Source organism: Nycticebus coucang, chromosome 6 (genome assembly GCF_027406575.1).
Source record: "Nycticebus coucang isolate mNycCou1 chromosome 6, mNycCou1.pri, whole genome shotgun sequence".
NCBI classification, from domain to species: Eukaryota; Metazoa; Chordata; class Mammalia; order Primates; family Lorisidae; genus Nycticebus; species Nycticebus coucang.
In genome coordinates, this window is record NC_069785.1 from 36,811,794 (window position 1) to 36,827,638 (window position 15,845).

Below are 15,845 nucleotides of genomic sequence, written 5' to 3' on the forward strand. Positions count from 1 at the left end.
CCTGTTCTCTCAATCTCTTTTGAACGACTTCCTTCCTCTTTTCCCCCTAACACGACAACTAAAACCAAAAAAATCTTACACAAAGATTACAGTTATGTTTGAATACACTTAGCCTGTCCCAGACCTCACTAGGTGTGCCCAACTTCTAGCTTCCAAGCTAGCACAAATGAAACACAATTAGTTACAGCACACATGCGTGAGGGCTATTACTGTGCATAACATGTAGTCATGAATAAGACTATGCTTAGACTACGGGAGCACTCTAAACTTTACTTCTCATAGCACCCCAAAAGGCTTCTTTTTGAAATATCATAACCATACAGTGGCCTAAAATGTTGACAGAGAGAAGGACCAGAAACAGAAGTTTCTTCAGACTTTAAAAGAATCTAAAAATCTAAGAACATTATTAACCCATTTGAAATGGCTACTATTATCAGAATTGGAAATAGTAGTGAAATTACCGTTTGGGTTGATTATAAGGATAAGGACCCCTATTAGGAATAACGTGAGGTTCCACAATTAGAGTTTTTGCCTCATCTGTGTCTTCATCTTCTCCGTCTGCATCCTTTCTTTTCTTCCCTTTTCCACTTCTGACTGGAAAAGTTATTCTACAAGAACGAAACTTTCGTTAATTATTACATAAGGATTTACTAAGCAATTATCTTGTGTATGATACTCAATGCAGGATAACCAGATGAGTAAGAAATATTTCTGGCCTAAAAGGAATTCCCTATCTGCACATAAATGCTGAAAAAAGCAGATTTATAAGCACTAAAATGGGTGTTAAGGGTGTTCAGATTGGAAAAAGACATTCAATCAAGAAAGAATTTAAAGAAACATTAAATACTTATGCCATATGCATTGTAAAGTGCTATACTCAAGCACTATAAGGTTCTTCCTTAAGTCAGAAAAGACTTGATGAAACAGGTGGTATCAAATATGAGTCTTGAAGAAGTTAGACATTCGAAGATGAGAAGACATTACTGGAAGAAGAGCAACAGCAGAGGCCAAATACAAGCAGCTGGAATGCAGGGTACCACAGACACTTTGTTAGGACACCTCTGGATTATGAAGCTTTGAAGGCAGAGATTCTTCATCTGCATTTAGGAAGTGACTCTCCACAGACACCTGAGGTAAGTTGATGACCTCCCTAAAATTACACTAACACATTCTAAAAGGATAAATAATACCAAAAAATGCTAAGAATCAAAGAGGCTAAGAGGTAAGCCCTTAAGTGGTAAGCAACAGGAGCAATCAGCTTTTTACATAGGAAGTAAGTGGCTCTAGCAGTAAGGTAGGGAATGGACTTGGGGGAGGAAAGGCACTGCCATAATGAGGACATGGCACATGAAAAACTATACTTAAGGCAAAATCTATGAGATATGGCAGGATTCCTGGGAATAAAAACATTAAAAAATAATGAGATTTCAGCATTAGAAAAATAATTTTTGCCAATAATAGGCTTAGGAAAGGCCAGGTGTGGTGGCTCACGCCTATAATCCTAGCACTCTGGGAAGCTGAGACAGATGGACTGCCTGAGCTCATGAGTTCGAGACTAGCCTGAGCCAGAACGAGACCCCATCTCTAAAAAATAGCCAGGCACTGTGGAGGGCACCTATAGTCCCAGCTACTCAGGAGGCTGAGGCAAGAGAATCACTTGACCCAAGGAGTTTGAGGTTGCTGTGAGCTATAATGCCACGGTACTCTATACCGACGGTGACAAAGTGAAATTCTATCTCCAAAAAAAAAAGAATATGTATTTTTAATATATAGAATTATTATATTTCTATTTCATAGACAATTGAAAACTGTGTGTTCTAATTTCCAGCAAAGAGAGTAATCCTGGGCGGCACCTGTGGCTCAGTGAGTAGGGCGCAGACCCCATTTGCCGAGGGTGGTGGGTTCAAACCCGACCCCGGCCAAACTGCAACAAAAAATAGCCAGGTGTTGTGGCGAGCGCCTGTGGGACCAGCTACTGGGGAGGCTGAGGCAAGAGAATCACCTAAGCCCAGGAGCTGGAGGTTGCTGTGAGCTGTGATGGCACAGCACTCTACCAAGGGCAATAAAGTGAGATCCCTAGGCCACCACAGATAGGTATAGTTGGTGCTTTACCTCTAATCCATATGAAAAAAATTCAGTAAACAGCCATCAATTACCTCATCTACTTCATTCTACTACTCAAATTTTAAAAGCAGAGTTCATTTAACAATAAATATAACTATATTGCAAATATCTAAAATTTGTGGAAACAAACAAGGTTGAAGAAAAAAAGAATTTGTCCTAAAAATAAAAGAAAATTCAAAATTACATTGCTGTGAGTATTAAGTAATGTCTGATCATGAACAAATGCAAAGGTATTTCTTAAGTCAAGTGCTTATTATAAATACATCTATATAGTTCTCTTCAAAGAAGCAGCATTTACTGATACCTTATAAGGTATGAAGCTATTTTCACTGTAGTCTTAGAAGACTTCTACACTAAGAATTAGAAATCTAGCTGGGTGTTGTAGCAGGTGCCTACAGTCCCAGCTACTTGGGGGCTGAGGCAAGAGGATCCCTTGAACCCAAGAGTTTGAGGTTGCTGTGAGCTGTGATGACATGGCACCCTACGGAGGGTGACAAAGTGAGATTCTGTCTCAAAAAAAGTATTAGGGTGCATCTTACAAGGGTATATGTGAAACTTAGTAAATGTAGAATGTAAATGTCTTAACACAATAACTAAGAAAATGCCAGGAAGGCTATGTTAACCAGTGTGATGAAAATGTGTCAAATGGTCTATAAAACCAGTGTATGGTGCCCCATGATCGCATTAATGTACACAGCTATGATTTAATAAAAAAAAAAAAAAAAAAAGAATTAGAAATAGATTCAAAAATAACAAATTTATTCCAGTGATTATATGGAAAAGGTAGGAGTGCTGAAACAAAACACAGATACGCTGTATTTTGCCATGTATAATGTGATCTTTTGGGGGCCAAAATTTGAGGGAAAAATAAGGATGAGCATATACATGGATAGCACTGATTCCATAGCTATATGTTTTTTAATTCTTTTACTTATGTTTATGGATTAAAAGTGTAACTCTAGAAAGCAATGATAACCATATGCAAAATAATACCCTGAAATACGGTAATCAGTTTTGTTGAACTTATTTTGCAATGAAAGCCCACCTTACACAAAGTGCAATAGCAATCCTAATGGACTTGAACACCCAACTTGCTATGATACCTGTTGGGCTAACCAGCCACAAGTCCTTAAAGGCCCTAATGAAGGAGTAATGAATAAAGTGGCTGCAGTCAGCTGGTAAAGACGTAACACCCACAAGTAGAATCAAGAAAGTATCCACAGACCAGGTCTGTGATTGGATCTTAAGAATGCGGAGTGGTGTCAAGAAGGAAGTGGTTGGGGAATTGTTTAAAAAATGCAGCATGAAGGCGGCGCCTGTGGCTCAGTTGGTAAGGCGCCGGCCCCACATACCAAGGGTGGCAGGTTCAAACCCGGCCCCGGCTGAACTGCAACCAAAAAAAAAAAGAAAAAAATGCAGCATGAGGCCCGGCACCTGTAATCCTAACATTCTGGGAGGCCAAGACGGGTGGAAATCCTAAGCTCAGGAGTTTGAGACTAGCCTGAGCAAAAGTGAGACGCCATCTCTACTAAAAACAGAAAAAATAGCTGGGAATCATGGTAGGCGCCTGTAGTCCCAGCTACTGGGGAGGCTGAGGCAAGAGAATCGCTTAAGCCCAAGAGTTTGAGATTGCTGTGAGCTGTGACTCCACAGCACTCTACCAAGGGCACCGAGTAAGACTGCCTCAAAACAAAAAAAAAAAAACCTCAACAATGCTGTGGATGGAACTGAAGACAATGAAATTTATACAGGATAAAAAAAGTGACTCTTCAGAAGACATTGGTAATGAAGAAACTGAAGATGATACTTCTGATATTGACAGTAATGAAGAGCTCTTGGCCTTCTATCATGCACAAATAATCATAAATTTGTTATCAGTACATAATATATCTTATATCTCTTACCTGTTCTTGTTTTGTAATTACTTAACACATAAAATTTCTTGGACCATAATGTTAAAAAACAAATGCTAAAATTCCTTTATAACACACAAAAAAAACAAATACCTAAATATAAACAATGAAAACTCTGAATTAAAAAATAAACACGAAAGATTTTTTTTATCCTCAAAATTTGGGCCAAAAACATGGGTACACATTATACACAGCAAAATACAGTAATGCTCAAAATTCACATTTGTTAATGGTCCCGGTGGCCTAACTCTGATTGACTACAAAATGCTCAAAAGACATATACTCAGTTCCTATTTTACCTGAAAGGGGGTATCTGTAGAGCTGGGTCATCCACAGTCACTTTAACATTATGACCAGGAAAGCTGGCTTTTAAATGTTCAATAGAGAGAAATGTATCGTTGAAATCAAGGGTGGCAATCTGATTGGGCATTTTCAAATAATGTGCACTACTAGGGTCCCCATAACCCAAAATGATATCATGAAGCCACTCAGGTACCACACAATCAGTATTCATCAGGTTCCGAATAGTCTCCAGCACAGCCTGTCAGTAAAAAGACAGAAGAGTTGTGTCAATAAGACATCTCAAACATTTGCACTTCACTGGAATGCAAAGCTGGCTGCACTAATCCAGAATTCCTGAGTGTTTCAGGGCAAGAAGCTATTTTCTGCTGACAGGTGCTTGGCTAGACTGAATCAACAGCTATATTTTCAGCTGATACATACACTGACTTTAACAAAAGACCAAACTTAGCAAGAACAGTTTATCCTTTTAAGAGTTCGTTTAGACAGAATGACATAAATGAGCTTACCACCTGACTCCTGTTGAGTAGGATGAAAATCACTCTCATCAACACAAGAAAACATTATAGAACAAACCCTTAAAGAAAATGCTTCCTCTTAGAAATTCCTGGTGTTTTTCCCTCTTTATATTCCATAGTCTTCACACACAACCAGAGCACATTATTGTGCACCTCAGCTATGAAATGTATCATGATTTAAAAGTAATAAAGTTGCTATTGTGAGAAAAAATAAAGCGAACAAAATGACAAAAATAAAGGAAATGTCAAATAAAATTTCAGAATGAAAGAATGAGGACTACAATAAAAGGTCCTTATGGTAGTTAACACATAAACACTATCAAAAGTAATTACCAAAAGCCAAGGCAATTCTTCATTTTTTTTATCATAAAATTAACAGGATAATTCATGTTAATCACATTACATTGTTTTACATTTCTGCACTTATCATTACCTGCAATTCTCTCATTTAGGTTCTTGGTTACTTATTTACCATTTGTTTAATCCCCACTGAAATATAATTTCCCTAAGAGGAAGGTTCTAAATAAGGAATGTGTGAATGGATGGATAAATAGATGAGCATGTTCATATAACAATGACAGATAAGATGAGGGCTCCACCCTTTAAAGAAATCATAATTCTAGTAGTAGGAAGATAAAACTAGTCCTCAACTGATAAACAAAGCCATAGAATGTTGCGGCTTTATTTACAGTCCCAGCTACTTGGGAGGCAGAACATTACAAGATACAATGAGAAGACGTTCTCAGTAGATGAGAGAAATGGATGCAGGGGAGACTTGTTAACTTTATAAAATGTTTCATGGAGGAAAGTGACATTTTAATTTAGCTGGAGTGAAGAAGCTTTGATTTCTTTCATCATGAATGGAAAGTCACAGAAATGTTTTCAGAAGCAGAGTAAAATGATTAGTGTTACACAGTAGGAGGAAATGTCTGAAAAACAGGTGACTAGGAGGAGACTAAGGGTACAGAAAGAGGAGACTACTGAAACTGTCCAGGCCAAAAAACACAAGTATCCAGACTAGGACAAACTATACAAACCAGACAAGCGAGAAGGAAATACAAGAGGGCTGCTGCCAGGTACAGGCAGGTCAATCATTCCCTCTCTTTCCTGGATCAGAACCTGAATGTCTCCTTTGAACTTCCATGATACTTTCACCTGCTTTTTTTTTTTTTTTGAGACAGAGCCTCAAGCTGTCGCCCTGGGTAGCGTGCTGTGGCATCACAGCTCACAGCAACCTCCAACTCCTGGGCTCAAGAGATTCTCCTGCTCCACCTCCCAAGTAGCTGGGACTACAGGCGCCCACCACAATGCCCGGCTATTTTTTGGCTGCAGCCGTCATTGTTGTTTGGCAGGCCCAGGCTGGATTCAAACCCGCCAGCTCAGGTGTATGTGGCTGACGCCTTAGCCGCTTAAGCCATAGGCGCTGAGCCTTTTACCTGCATCTTTATGGCTTTTAGTAGGTTCACTGTAGTCATTTGTTTATATTTCTAATTCCTCTCATTTGTAGTCTAAGCTCCCTAAGCTGTGACTGATTCATCTTTATAAGCTCTGTCTTAGCAAAATATCAGTCACATGATAGGCACTAAATTTAACAGTCAAATGAATATAAGAAAGGATTTTTTTTTAAACTTTCAGTGAAGTGACTAAGTTCATTGGCTGAAAACTGACCACAGGTAAGACAGTCTTAGATAATGTTAAACTGTTAGAAAATGCTGTTGGAGAGTAGCCAGACAATAGATAATGGCATCTTCTTGGACTATGTAAGAACTTTCTAACGTGGTGGGAAATCACTAAAAATGTTTAAGTAATGTGAAGCAGTGTAAGGGGAGGAGTAGACAAGAACGGAAGCAGGAATATGAGGTGCCTTGGACATGGCATCAGTGGAAGTGGTAAGCTAATTAGACTTAACCAAGGCACTGGATGTGGAGGGTAAGATAAAAAGAAATCATGGAGATCTCCTTTGTTTATGTGTTCAACAACAGGGAAGACTGAGAGGATTTCTTTTGTAAATCAGAACAATGGGTTAAAAAAAAGGTAATGAAGTGCCAAGAATGTATAAGATGGGCAGATCGCTTAAACTCACAGTTGAAGACCAGCCTAAGCAAGAGCGAGATCCTGTCTCTTAAAAAAGAAAAAAAAAAGAAAAGAAAAGAAATAGCCAGGTGCTGTGGTGGGCCCTTGTAGTCCCAGCTACTTGGGAGGCTGAGGCAAGAGGATGGCTTGAGCCCAAGCATTTGAGGTTGCTGTGAGCTATGACCCTACAGCACTCTGCAGAGGGCAACAAAGTGAGATTCTGTCTCAAAAAATAAAAAGAATGTGTAAGGAACACTGTACTTTGGCAGAGGGAGAAAAAAGGGCATTCTTTCTGCAAAAGATAGATGTTATCAAATCAAAAGCTATAATTGCTCAATGTTAAGTTTTACAATGTGTACAGTTTCAAACAATAGTTTTAAAAAATTGTCCTTTACTAAAATTATTCTCCCCACATAAAACCCGATAGTCCCCAAACCTCCCTACTAGTAAAGTATGAATATATTAAGTCACAGAATAATTCAGAGCCCTGAGACTTCACATCTGTATTCTTAAAGTGATTTGGAAAGACATCTACTTTTGATTTAACAAAGGAGTCTCAGTAAGTAAACAAGTTTTCTTCACCTTATACTGGACATAAGCATCTAATATACAAAAAGCAAGGAAGAAGGAGGCTGACCTTTAGAATCACACCTGGATTTATTTATGTTAAATTTTAACTCCTCAAAATACAGAAAGGATTTAGCAAATGACTTTGCTTTGCTTACATTTCTATATTTAATTCACATGTTAAGAATATAATATTGGGTGGCGCCTGTGACTCAGTTGGTAGGGCGCCGGCCCCATATACCGGGTGACGGGTTCAAACCCAGCCCCGGCCAAACTGCAACCAAAAAATAGCCTGGCACTGTGGCGGGCGCCTGTAGTCCCAGCTACTTGGAAGGCTGAGGCAAGAGAATTGCTTAAGCCCAGGAGTTGGAGGTTGCTGTGAACTGTGTGAGGCCACGGCACTCTACCGAGGGCCATAAAGTGAGACTCTGTCTCTACAAAAAAAAAAAAAAAGAATATAATATTATTCAGAATAAAAGAAGTGATTTTTTTCAACAATTTTTTTCTTACCCAGTATCTATGTATTTATGTCCTTTTTTTAATGTTTTTGATTTATTTTTTTTATTAAATCATAGCTGTGTACATTAATGTGATCATGGGGCACCATACATTAGTTTCATAGACCGTTTGACCCATTTTCATCACACTGGTTAGCATAGCCTTCCTGGCATTTTCTTAGTTATTGTGCTAAGACATTTACATTCCACATTTACTAAGTTTTACATATGCCCCTGTAAAATGCATCGCAGGTGTAATCCCACCAATCCCTCTCCCTCTGCCCACCTTCCCCTTCCCTCCCCTCATTTCCCCCTTCCCGGTTCTGGAAAGATATATGGAGAACACTTAGAGATCTAAAAATAGACTTGCCATTCAATCCTATAATTCCCCTATTAGGCATATACCCAGAAGACCAAAAATCACATCATAACAAAGATATTTGTACCAGAATGTTTATTGCAGCCCTATTCATAATTGCTAAATCATGGAAAAAGCCCAAGTGCCTATCGATCCACGAATGGATTAATAAATTGTGGTATATGTACACCATGGAATATTATGCAGCCTTAAAGAAAGATGGAGACTTTACCTCTTTCATGTTTACATGGATGGAGCTGGAACATATTCTTCTTAGTAAAGTATCTCAAGAATGGAGGAAAAAGTATCCAGTGTACTCGGCCCTACTATGAAACTAATTTATGGCTTTCACATGAAAGCTATAATCCAGTTACAGCCTGTATTTATGTCTTAAAAGTTACTTAAGTCACCACATAGAACTTGTCATTACAGGGCCCCCAAATTACCTTGAAGTTATTTTCCTTTGGTTTTCTTCTCATTATTATGTTGAAAGTATCATAAACATCTTCTGCTCCATTTTGTATAGTATTGGTCATATCTTGTTGATACTGGTTTGGGTCCAAAAACACTCTAAATGTCCTTGACTCTCCTCTAAGATTGGGTCTGGGTTCTGGTCCTGGATGTTTTGAACAAGTTTGTTAAATTAAATATATATTTTTCAAATATCAAAGTAAGTCAACAGTATTTCTTTTCTAGAAATGATAGGTAAATTGTCTGCACCTAACTCCAACCATTCTCTCCTAACTAGAATGTCCTCTACTCATCCAATTCAAATTTCAAGAGGCTAATAAAACTATAATATTTTCTCTCTTCTCTAAATTTTTACTATTTCTTCCCACATAGTCAGGTAACGTTTACAAAGCAATATTGTGAATTGCTAATATTTGTATATGCCCTCAACTACAGTTGGAGCTCTCAGAAGTCAAAGAACTCATCTTTCCTTTTGTCCATTACTTATAGCTCCTCCTACTGCCTACTCAATAAATATTTTCTGAATTATTTTACGATTTCAGGCATAGTGTTCCTATTCCTTAATTTGACAGAGGTTGACCATTCGCATCCATCCACTTTCCATACATAGTATTACCAGCAGGAAAGGAAATTTCACATATGCAGAAATACAAGATACTAATAGCTGAAAGCCCAGAGTAGACCCCCCTGGAGTCTTGGACCTTCCACTTTGGTCTCATTTTGTAGCCTCATGTTTATCCTACCCACCCTCCATTCCCTTCTCCTATTTTCTTTTATTCCAGAGATGAATAGTCCAATCAGCAGCAGTTTAACAATGGCACATCTAGAAATCACAGGTGGTAGAAGCTAACATAAGCTTCCAGGGAAATAAAATAAGCACTAGACGTGCATGCAGTTATAATTTAATAATAAATATTACAAAGACATTCAGGACAATGGAAGAAAAAATTCAAAGGATAATCAGTGAAAGCATAAGAAATGATGCTGACTAACCCAGGAAAGCAGTGCGTTAAATCGGGTAAAGCTGACAGGGCAATTCCTTCTGTAAGACAGTTGTGTTTCGATGCTTAGCATCCTGGCCTCTATCTACCAAATGCCAATAGTCTGCCACTTCCCATCCCTACATCAGTCGTTTGACAACCTCAATACCACCATGCATTTCCAAATGTACGACAGTCCTGCTCCCAATTGAGAACCACAGCTATAATGAATCTGAACAGTAAAACTTATGAAGGAATAATAAGGTAAAGCTTTGAATAAAGGTGATTTCAAAAGATCCTGTCCTTTCCAGTATTTAACAGAAATTCTGAAATCATATTACCTACTTCTAAAACTACATGGTAAGTACCCTCCACATATTTTATACAAAATCCTGTGTCAATTTAGTACATAAAACAACCAAAAAATATTACCTAAGAAGCAAGAGGGAAAAAAGCCAAAAAAAATTTTCATTCTATACACATACTCATTCAAAAATAGAAAGCATCATACCATCTTCAATGACACGCCCTTTATCATCCAGCATGCCCTGGATTTCACAGCCTCTGACATAAACCAGGCCAACCTGCTCAATAAAAGGTCTCCTCCGGTCAAACTTAGTGCCATAAGGTTTTGTGGGGCGCACAGTAATTAAAAAGCATACATCATGTTTACGAAGACCTGGTAAAACATAAAGACATTTTCATTTATGAGAATTTCATTGTTTTCATTTGTTGGCAAATCCTCAACCTCTTATCTTGGAAACAGAAATATAAAAAATATTTAAAATATCATGGGTGACCAATGATTATTATTACATCATAACGCAATTATGGGTTTTCCTATAATCTTTCATAGTCAGTGTTGGATAGCAATAATTAAAATGAAAATCTCTTTATATTAAAACTGAAATTTTTATGCCATGAGTACATTACTGAATAAGCCCTCCAAGTCATGCTACAGCTCCAAAACAGGATGCTCATCATCATTCTTATTTTTAACATTCTTAATAAGTAGCCAAAAATGTGGTTGGCCTACAATCCATCTGTATCATATTTTACAGGTTTCTAAAATCAGTTTAAACTATTTATCAGAATCATTCTACTGACAGCTTAATGTATTCCACTAAAACAAGTTAATTCAGGAATAATTTATCGGTTTGGCACTTATAGCTCAGTGGTTAGGGCGCCAGCCACAAATACTGGGGCTGGCAAGTTTGAACGCGGCCCGGGGCCTGCTAAACAACGACAACTGCAATAAAAAAAAAAAATAGCCAGACATTGTGGCAGGTGCCTGTCCAGCTACTTGGGAGACTGAGACAAGAGAATCACTTAAGCCCAAGGGTTTGAGATTGCTGTGAGCTGTGACACCATGGCACTCTACCAAGGGCAACATAGTGAGACTGTCTCAAAACAAACAAACAAACAAAAAACTAGAATAATTTATCAAGGCACAAAGTGCTGTTTACAGACAATACCTTGAGAAGGATGGTTGAATATATATAGTTTCAGTTAGTAAACAATGGAACATTTTTTAAAGTGAATGCCAAGAAATAGGACACTTCTGCTAAGTCCATAGCTTCTCAATCATTAGACCAAACAATGGACTCAAATGGCTTCTCAGCTCTATTATAAAAGTATAGATACCAGAAGACAAGGGGCATAAAATTAGACCTTGCGGCATGTAACATCACACCACTCAGTTCTTTTCTGATGTTTTTGTAAGACATTGAATTACATAAATATAAATGTAACAGTTTGCTTGCTCATAACCTTGGTAGCAAGGTACAACTAAATAAAACCAACAACGTGAGCACTGGGTAACAGTACTGAAATCTTTTGTTTTAATTTGGAGTGTTTTGAGAGAGTAAAGGTAGAAATAATAACTGATTCATAACATTGACGTTATTATTTCCCAATATATTCTATGCAAAGAAGCAGGAGAAGCAATGAGAACAAAGGGGAATTGTTCCATCACCTGAATTGTGCTGGTGTCTGATCTGTAAGACTCATTAAATTCCCAAGTGGTAAAGCCAAAGAAGTGGCACTGAAAAGTCGTTTAGTTCCTACCAATGCAGGAGTCAGTTTTTGGCATCACTCAGAAGTGATCTCTTGCTCCCTCCCAAAGTAGATCATTTTACTGTGGAACATCTTAAATTTACATTTTAAAAACACCTGTATGACAAAGAGCACAACTCTGTCTCCTTCCAATCATGTGTATCCACCCTATGCCAGCTGTGTTTTCTGAGGCAGGATCCTTTATCTCAGTTTCATTAATTATAGTTCCTCAATTTTAAATGAGGGTATTGGAGAAGACTGAAGCGGTTAAGAGGAATCTTTTTTTTTTTTTTTGTAGAGACAGTTTCACTGTACCGCCCTCGGTAGAGTGCTGTGGCGTCACACGGCTCACAGCAACCTCTAACTCTTGGGCTTACACGATTCTCTTGCCTCAGCCTCCCGAGTAGCTGGGACTACAGGCGCCCGCCACAATGCCCGGCTATTTTTTGTTGCAGTTTGGCCGGGGCTGGGTTTGAACCCGCCACCCTCGGCATATGGGGCCGGCGCCCTACTCACTGAGCCACAAGCGCTGCCCGGTTAAGAGGAATCTTTATGGTACTTAGTTTAAAATCTTCAAAAGTATTCTCTACTTTTATAAAACATTTGTCACTACTTACAGAATTTCTCTCTCATTTTTTGCTCCCATTTTCCATTTGGTTACAACCCTGTATACGATTAATATAGGTGCTGACTTTTCGTCCCAGTCTCTTGGAAAACACTTTTCTCCCACATCGTACCTGATACTAGGAATCACTCACCCCATAAAACTCTATTATGCCCTGTCTTGCTCATTAAAATGGATGGCGCCTGTGGCTCAGTGAGTAGGGCACCGTCCCCATATACTGAGCATAGTGGGTTCAAACCTGCCCCCGGCCAAACTGCAACAAAAAAATAGCCAGGTGTTGTGGTGGGCATCTATAGTCCCAGCTGCTCGGGAGGCTGAGGCAAGAGAACCTCCTAAGCCCAGGAGCTGGAAGTTGCTGTGAGCTGTGTGACATCATGGCACTCTACCCAGGGTGATAAAGTAAGACTCTGCCTCTACAAAAAAAAAAAAAAAAAAGGGAGGCAGCGCCTGTGGCTCAGTGAGTAGGGTGCCAGCTCCATATACCGAGGGTGGCAGGTTCAAACCCGACCCTAGCCAAACTGCAACAAAAAATAGCCAGGCGTTGTGGTGGGCACCTGTGGTCCCAGGTACTGGGGAGGCTTGAGGCAAGAGAATCGCCTAAGCCCAAGAGCTGGAGGTTGCTGTGAGCTGTGATGCCACAGCATTCTACTGAGGGTGACAAAGTGAGACTCTGTCTCCACAAAAAAAAAAAAAAAAAATTTAACCATTCTAGTTCTCATTCTAGCAGAGACTGATGTTTAAAAGAAGGCGAAAAAAAGACTGTCTCATTCCTTCTGACAGAAACCAGTAAATGGGGTAAATGGGGTGTTTGGGTAAAACACTTCTTTGTTTTCCTTAACATCAAAATGCAAACCTATCATCTATAAAATGTCCTTTTTTCCCATTTTTAAATATGCCCAACTATGGCCGGATGTGGTGGCTCATGCCTGTAATCCCAGCACTTTGGGAGGCTGAGGTGGGCAGATCATCTGAGCTCACACGTTCGAGACCAGCCTGAGCTAGAGAGAGACCTCCATCTCTAAAAATAGCCAGGCCTTATGGAAGGCACCTGTAGTCCTCAGCTACTTAAGCTGAGGCAAGAGAATCGCTTGAGCCCAAGAGTTTGAGGGTGCTGTGAGCTATGACGCCAGAGCACTTTACTGGGGCAACAAAGTGAGATTCTATCTCAAAAAAAAAATAAAATGTCCAACTATTACTGCTTCTGGAGTACCCAATACCTAGTAAGCTATCTTAGTTTATTACTTCACTATGTAAAACAGTTGTCTTTCTCAAAGTTCAGCAATAAAGGTATACATTATTCTAGATGTGTAATTCGCCAGATGGGAACACTTCTCAAGAGTCCAGGACTCACAAAAATAATTTGTCACAGACCATACCCATTATATAGGTATTTGTTAAATATTTCTCCTGCTTCATAGCTAGATTCCTTCAGAATTTCTTAATAAATATATAATATAGGTCCTATAGTTATAAACAGCTATACTATGTACTGGGAGCAAAAATTTCTGAAAACTGATCCATCAAGGTACCATCTCTTTCCTTCTAGCATGCCAAGAAGATAGGAGATAAAACCTACCAGCTACTGTTTCCCAAAACAGGGCAGCAAGTAAGATCTTTCACAGACAGCTGGGAGGAAAGCATAAAAGTGCCAATGAAAAATCAGTTCATATGCTACTTCTGGCACAGAAGTTATTGATGTTTTAACTCTATTTGACTTAGTAACTTTGAACATATCTGCCTCTAAAAAGAATTAATTTTGAGATAGAAAGCTCATCCCTAAAATCTTGCCTAGTAAAAAAACAGGAGGAATAACTCAATTTCTCTGCAACGTTATTATATGTATATCCTTACATATCTTGATTTCACTGATTTGTTATCTGACTCCCTCCATTTGGTACAAATACACTGTTATTTCTTTCTGAATTGTTACATACCCCCCCCCCCAATTCCTTTAAAGTTTGCCCAATTTTGATTTTATACCTTTATTTCCATAAAGAGTGTGTATTTTTATTCTTCTCACCTTGGCTGCCTTTATGTCTTGGAAATAACAATTTTCATTATTTATTCTGCATATGTGTTCAAGTTATATGTGGGTTTTATCCCTTTCTTTGGTGAATACAAATGTTTTTATTCTTTTTACACTGATCTCAAATTGATAAATATTATCTTGCTAAATTTAAAACTTAAAATGCCATCCTCTCAGCTTTGCAAACTACAATTTTCAAAACACTTTGATACACATACAATTTTATGCTTTTTGTTAAAATATTAAGAATACTTCGGTATTTTTGTATGATCTTTGCTATTTTTTACTACTAATAGAACAATTGCCATTCTTTAAATCAAATTTCAAGGATAAATTCTAATAAAAGTTTAAAAGGCTAACATTTAAAAGTACTTTCCTAATGCTATAAGTAAAAACCTATAAAAAGGCAACAGGCAACTGCACTTTTTGAAATGCAAAATTACCTTCCCATTCGTCTTTGATATGATCTCTGACATTGAGATTGATGGTAACATCCGCACGAACTCGGGTTGGCCAGTTTTCACCTATGTTGGGTTTGGCAACTTCAACTACAGTAAACGCCACGATGGGCTGTGCCATTCTCGCCCAGCCTCCAAACACTATACTACCATATTCAGATTGCCTGAAGACCAAAGAAATAGATGATCACTCAAACAAAAATAACTGTCCCCCAACTTTTAAATGAGTAAACCTAGTGAGATATTTATACATTGTGAAATCATTACCAGAATCAACCTAAATAATACATCCATCTCCACATAGTTACCATTTTTTGTGTGCAGTAAAAATACTTAAGATCTATATGTACCATCCTGACAAATTTCAAGTATATACTATATTAACTATAGTTACTACACTGGATATTAGGCCTCCAGAACTTATGTTTCTTACAACTGAAAGTCTGTACCCTTAGCAAAAACTCCCCATTTCCCTTACCCCAACCCCTGATAACCACCCTTCTAACGCTGTTTCTGAGTTCAACTTTTTATCTATCTGCTTATTTCACTTAGTATAATGTACTCTCGGTTTATCCTACTAGTCAAAAAAGCAGGGTTTCCTTCATATTAAGGACTGACCAGTGCTCCATTGTGTGTATATGTGTGTGTGTGTCTTATATACATACACACACACACACACACCACATTTTCACATTTTTTCTTTATCCATTTATCCCTCAATGGACACATTCGTCATTTTCATATCTTGGTTTTTGCAAATAATATTGCAGTGAACATGACCATACAGGTAATCCCTTCAGGACAGTGATTTTACTTCTTTTGGATAAATACCCCAAAGTGCGACTGCTGGATTATATGGCAGTTCTATTTTTAATTTTCT

General features: G+C 38.3%; 1 protein-coding gene across 1 annotated transcript in view; it reads right to left on the reverse strand.

Moving 5' to 3' along the window:
* Positions 1–15,845, reverse strand: part of AQR (aquarius intron-binding spliceosomal factor) — a 110,736-nt gene that overhangs the window by 41,339 nt on the left and 53,552 nt on the right. Inside the window, exons 17-21 of the mRNA XM_053593785.1 lie at positions 14,951–15,129; positions 10,313–10,480; positions 8,797–8,966; positions 4,337–4,578; positions 462–608 (exon numbers count right to left, since the gene is read on the reverse strand). Coding sequence (XP_053449760.1) covers positions 462–608; positions 4,337–4,578; positions 8,797–8,966; positions 10,313–10,480; positions 14,951–15,129 — 906 coding nt within the window. The remainder of the gene's footprint in view (positions 1–461; positions 609–4,336; positions 4,579–8,796; positions 8,967–10,312; positions 10,481–14,950; positions 15,130–15,845) is intronic.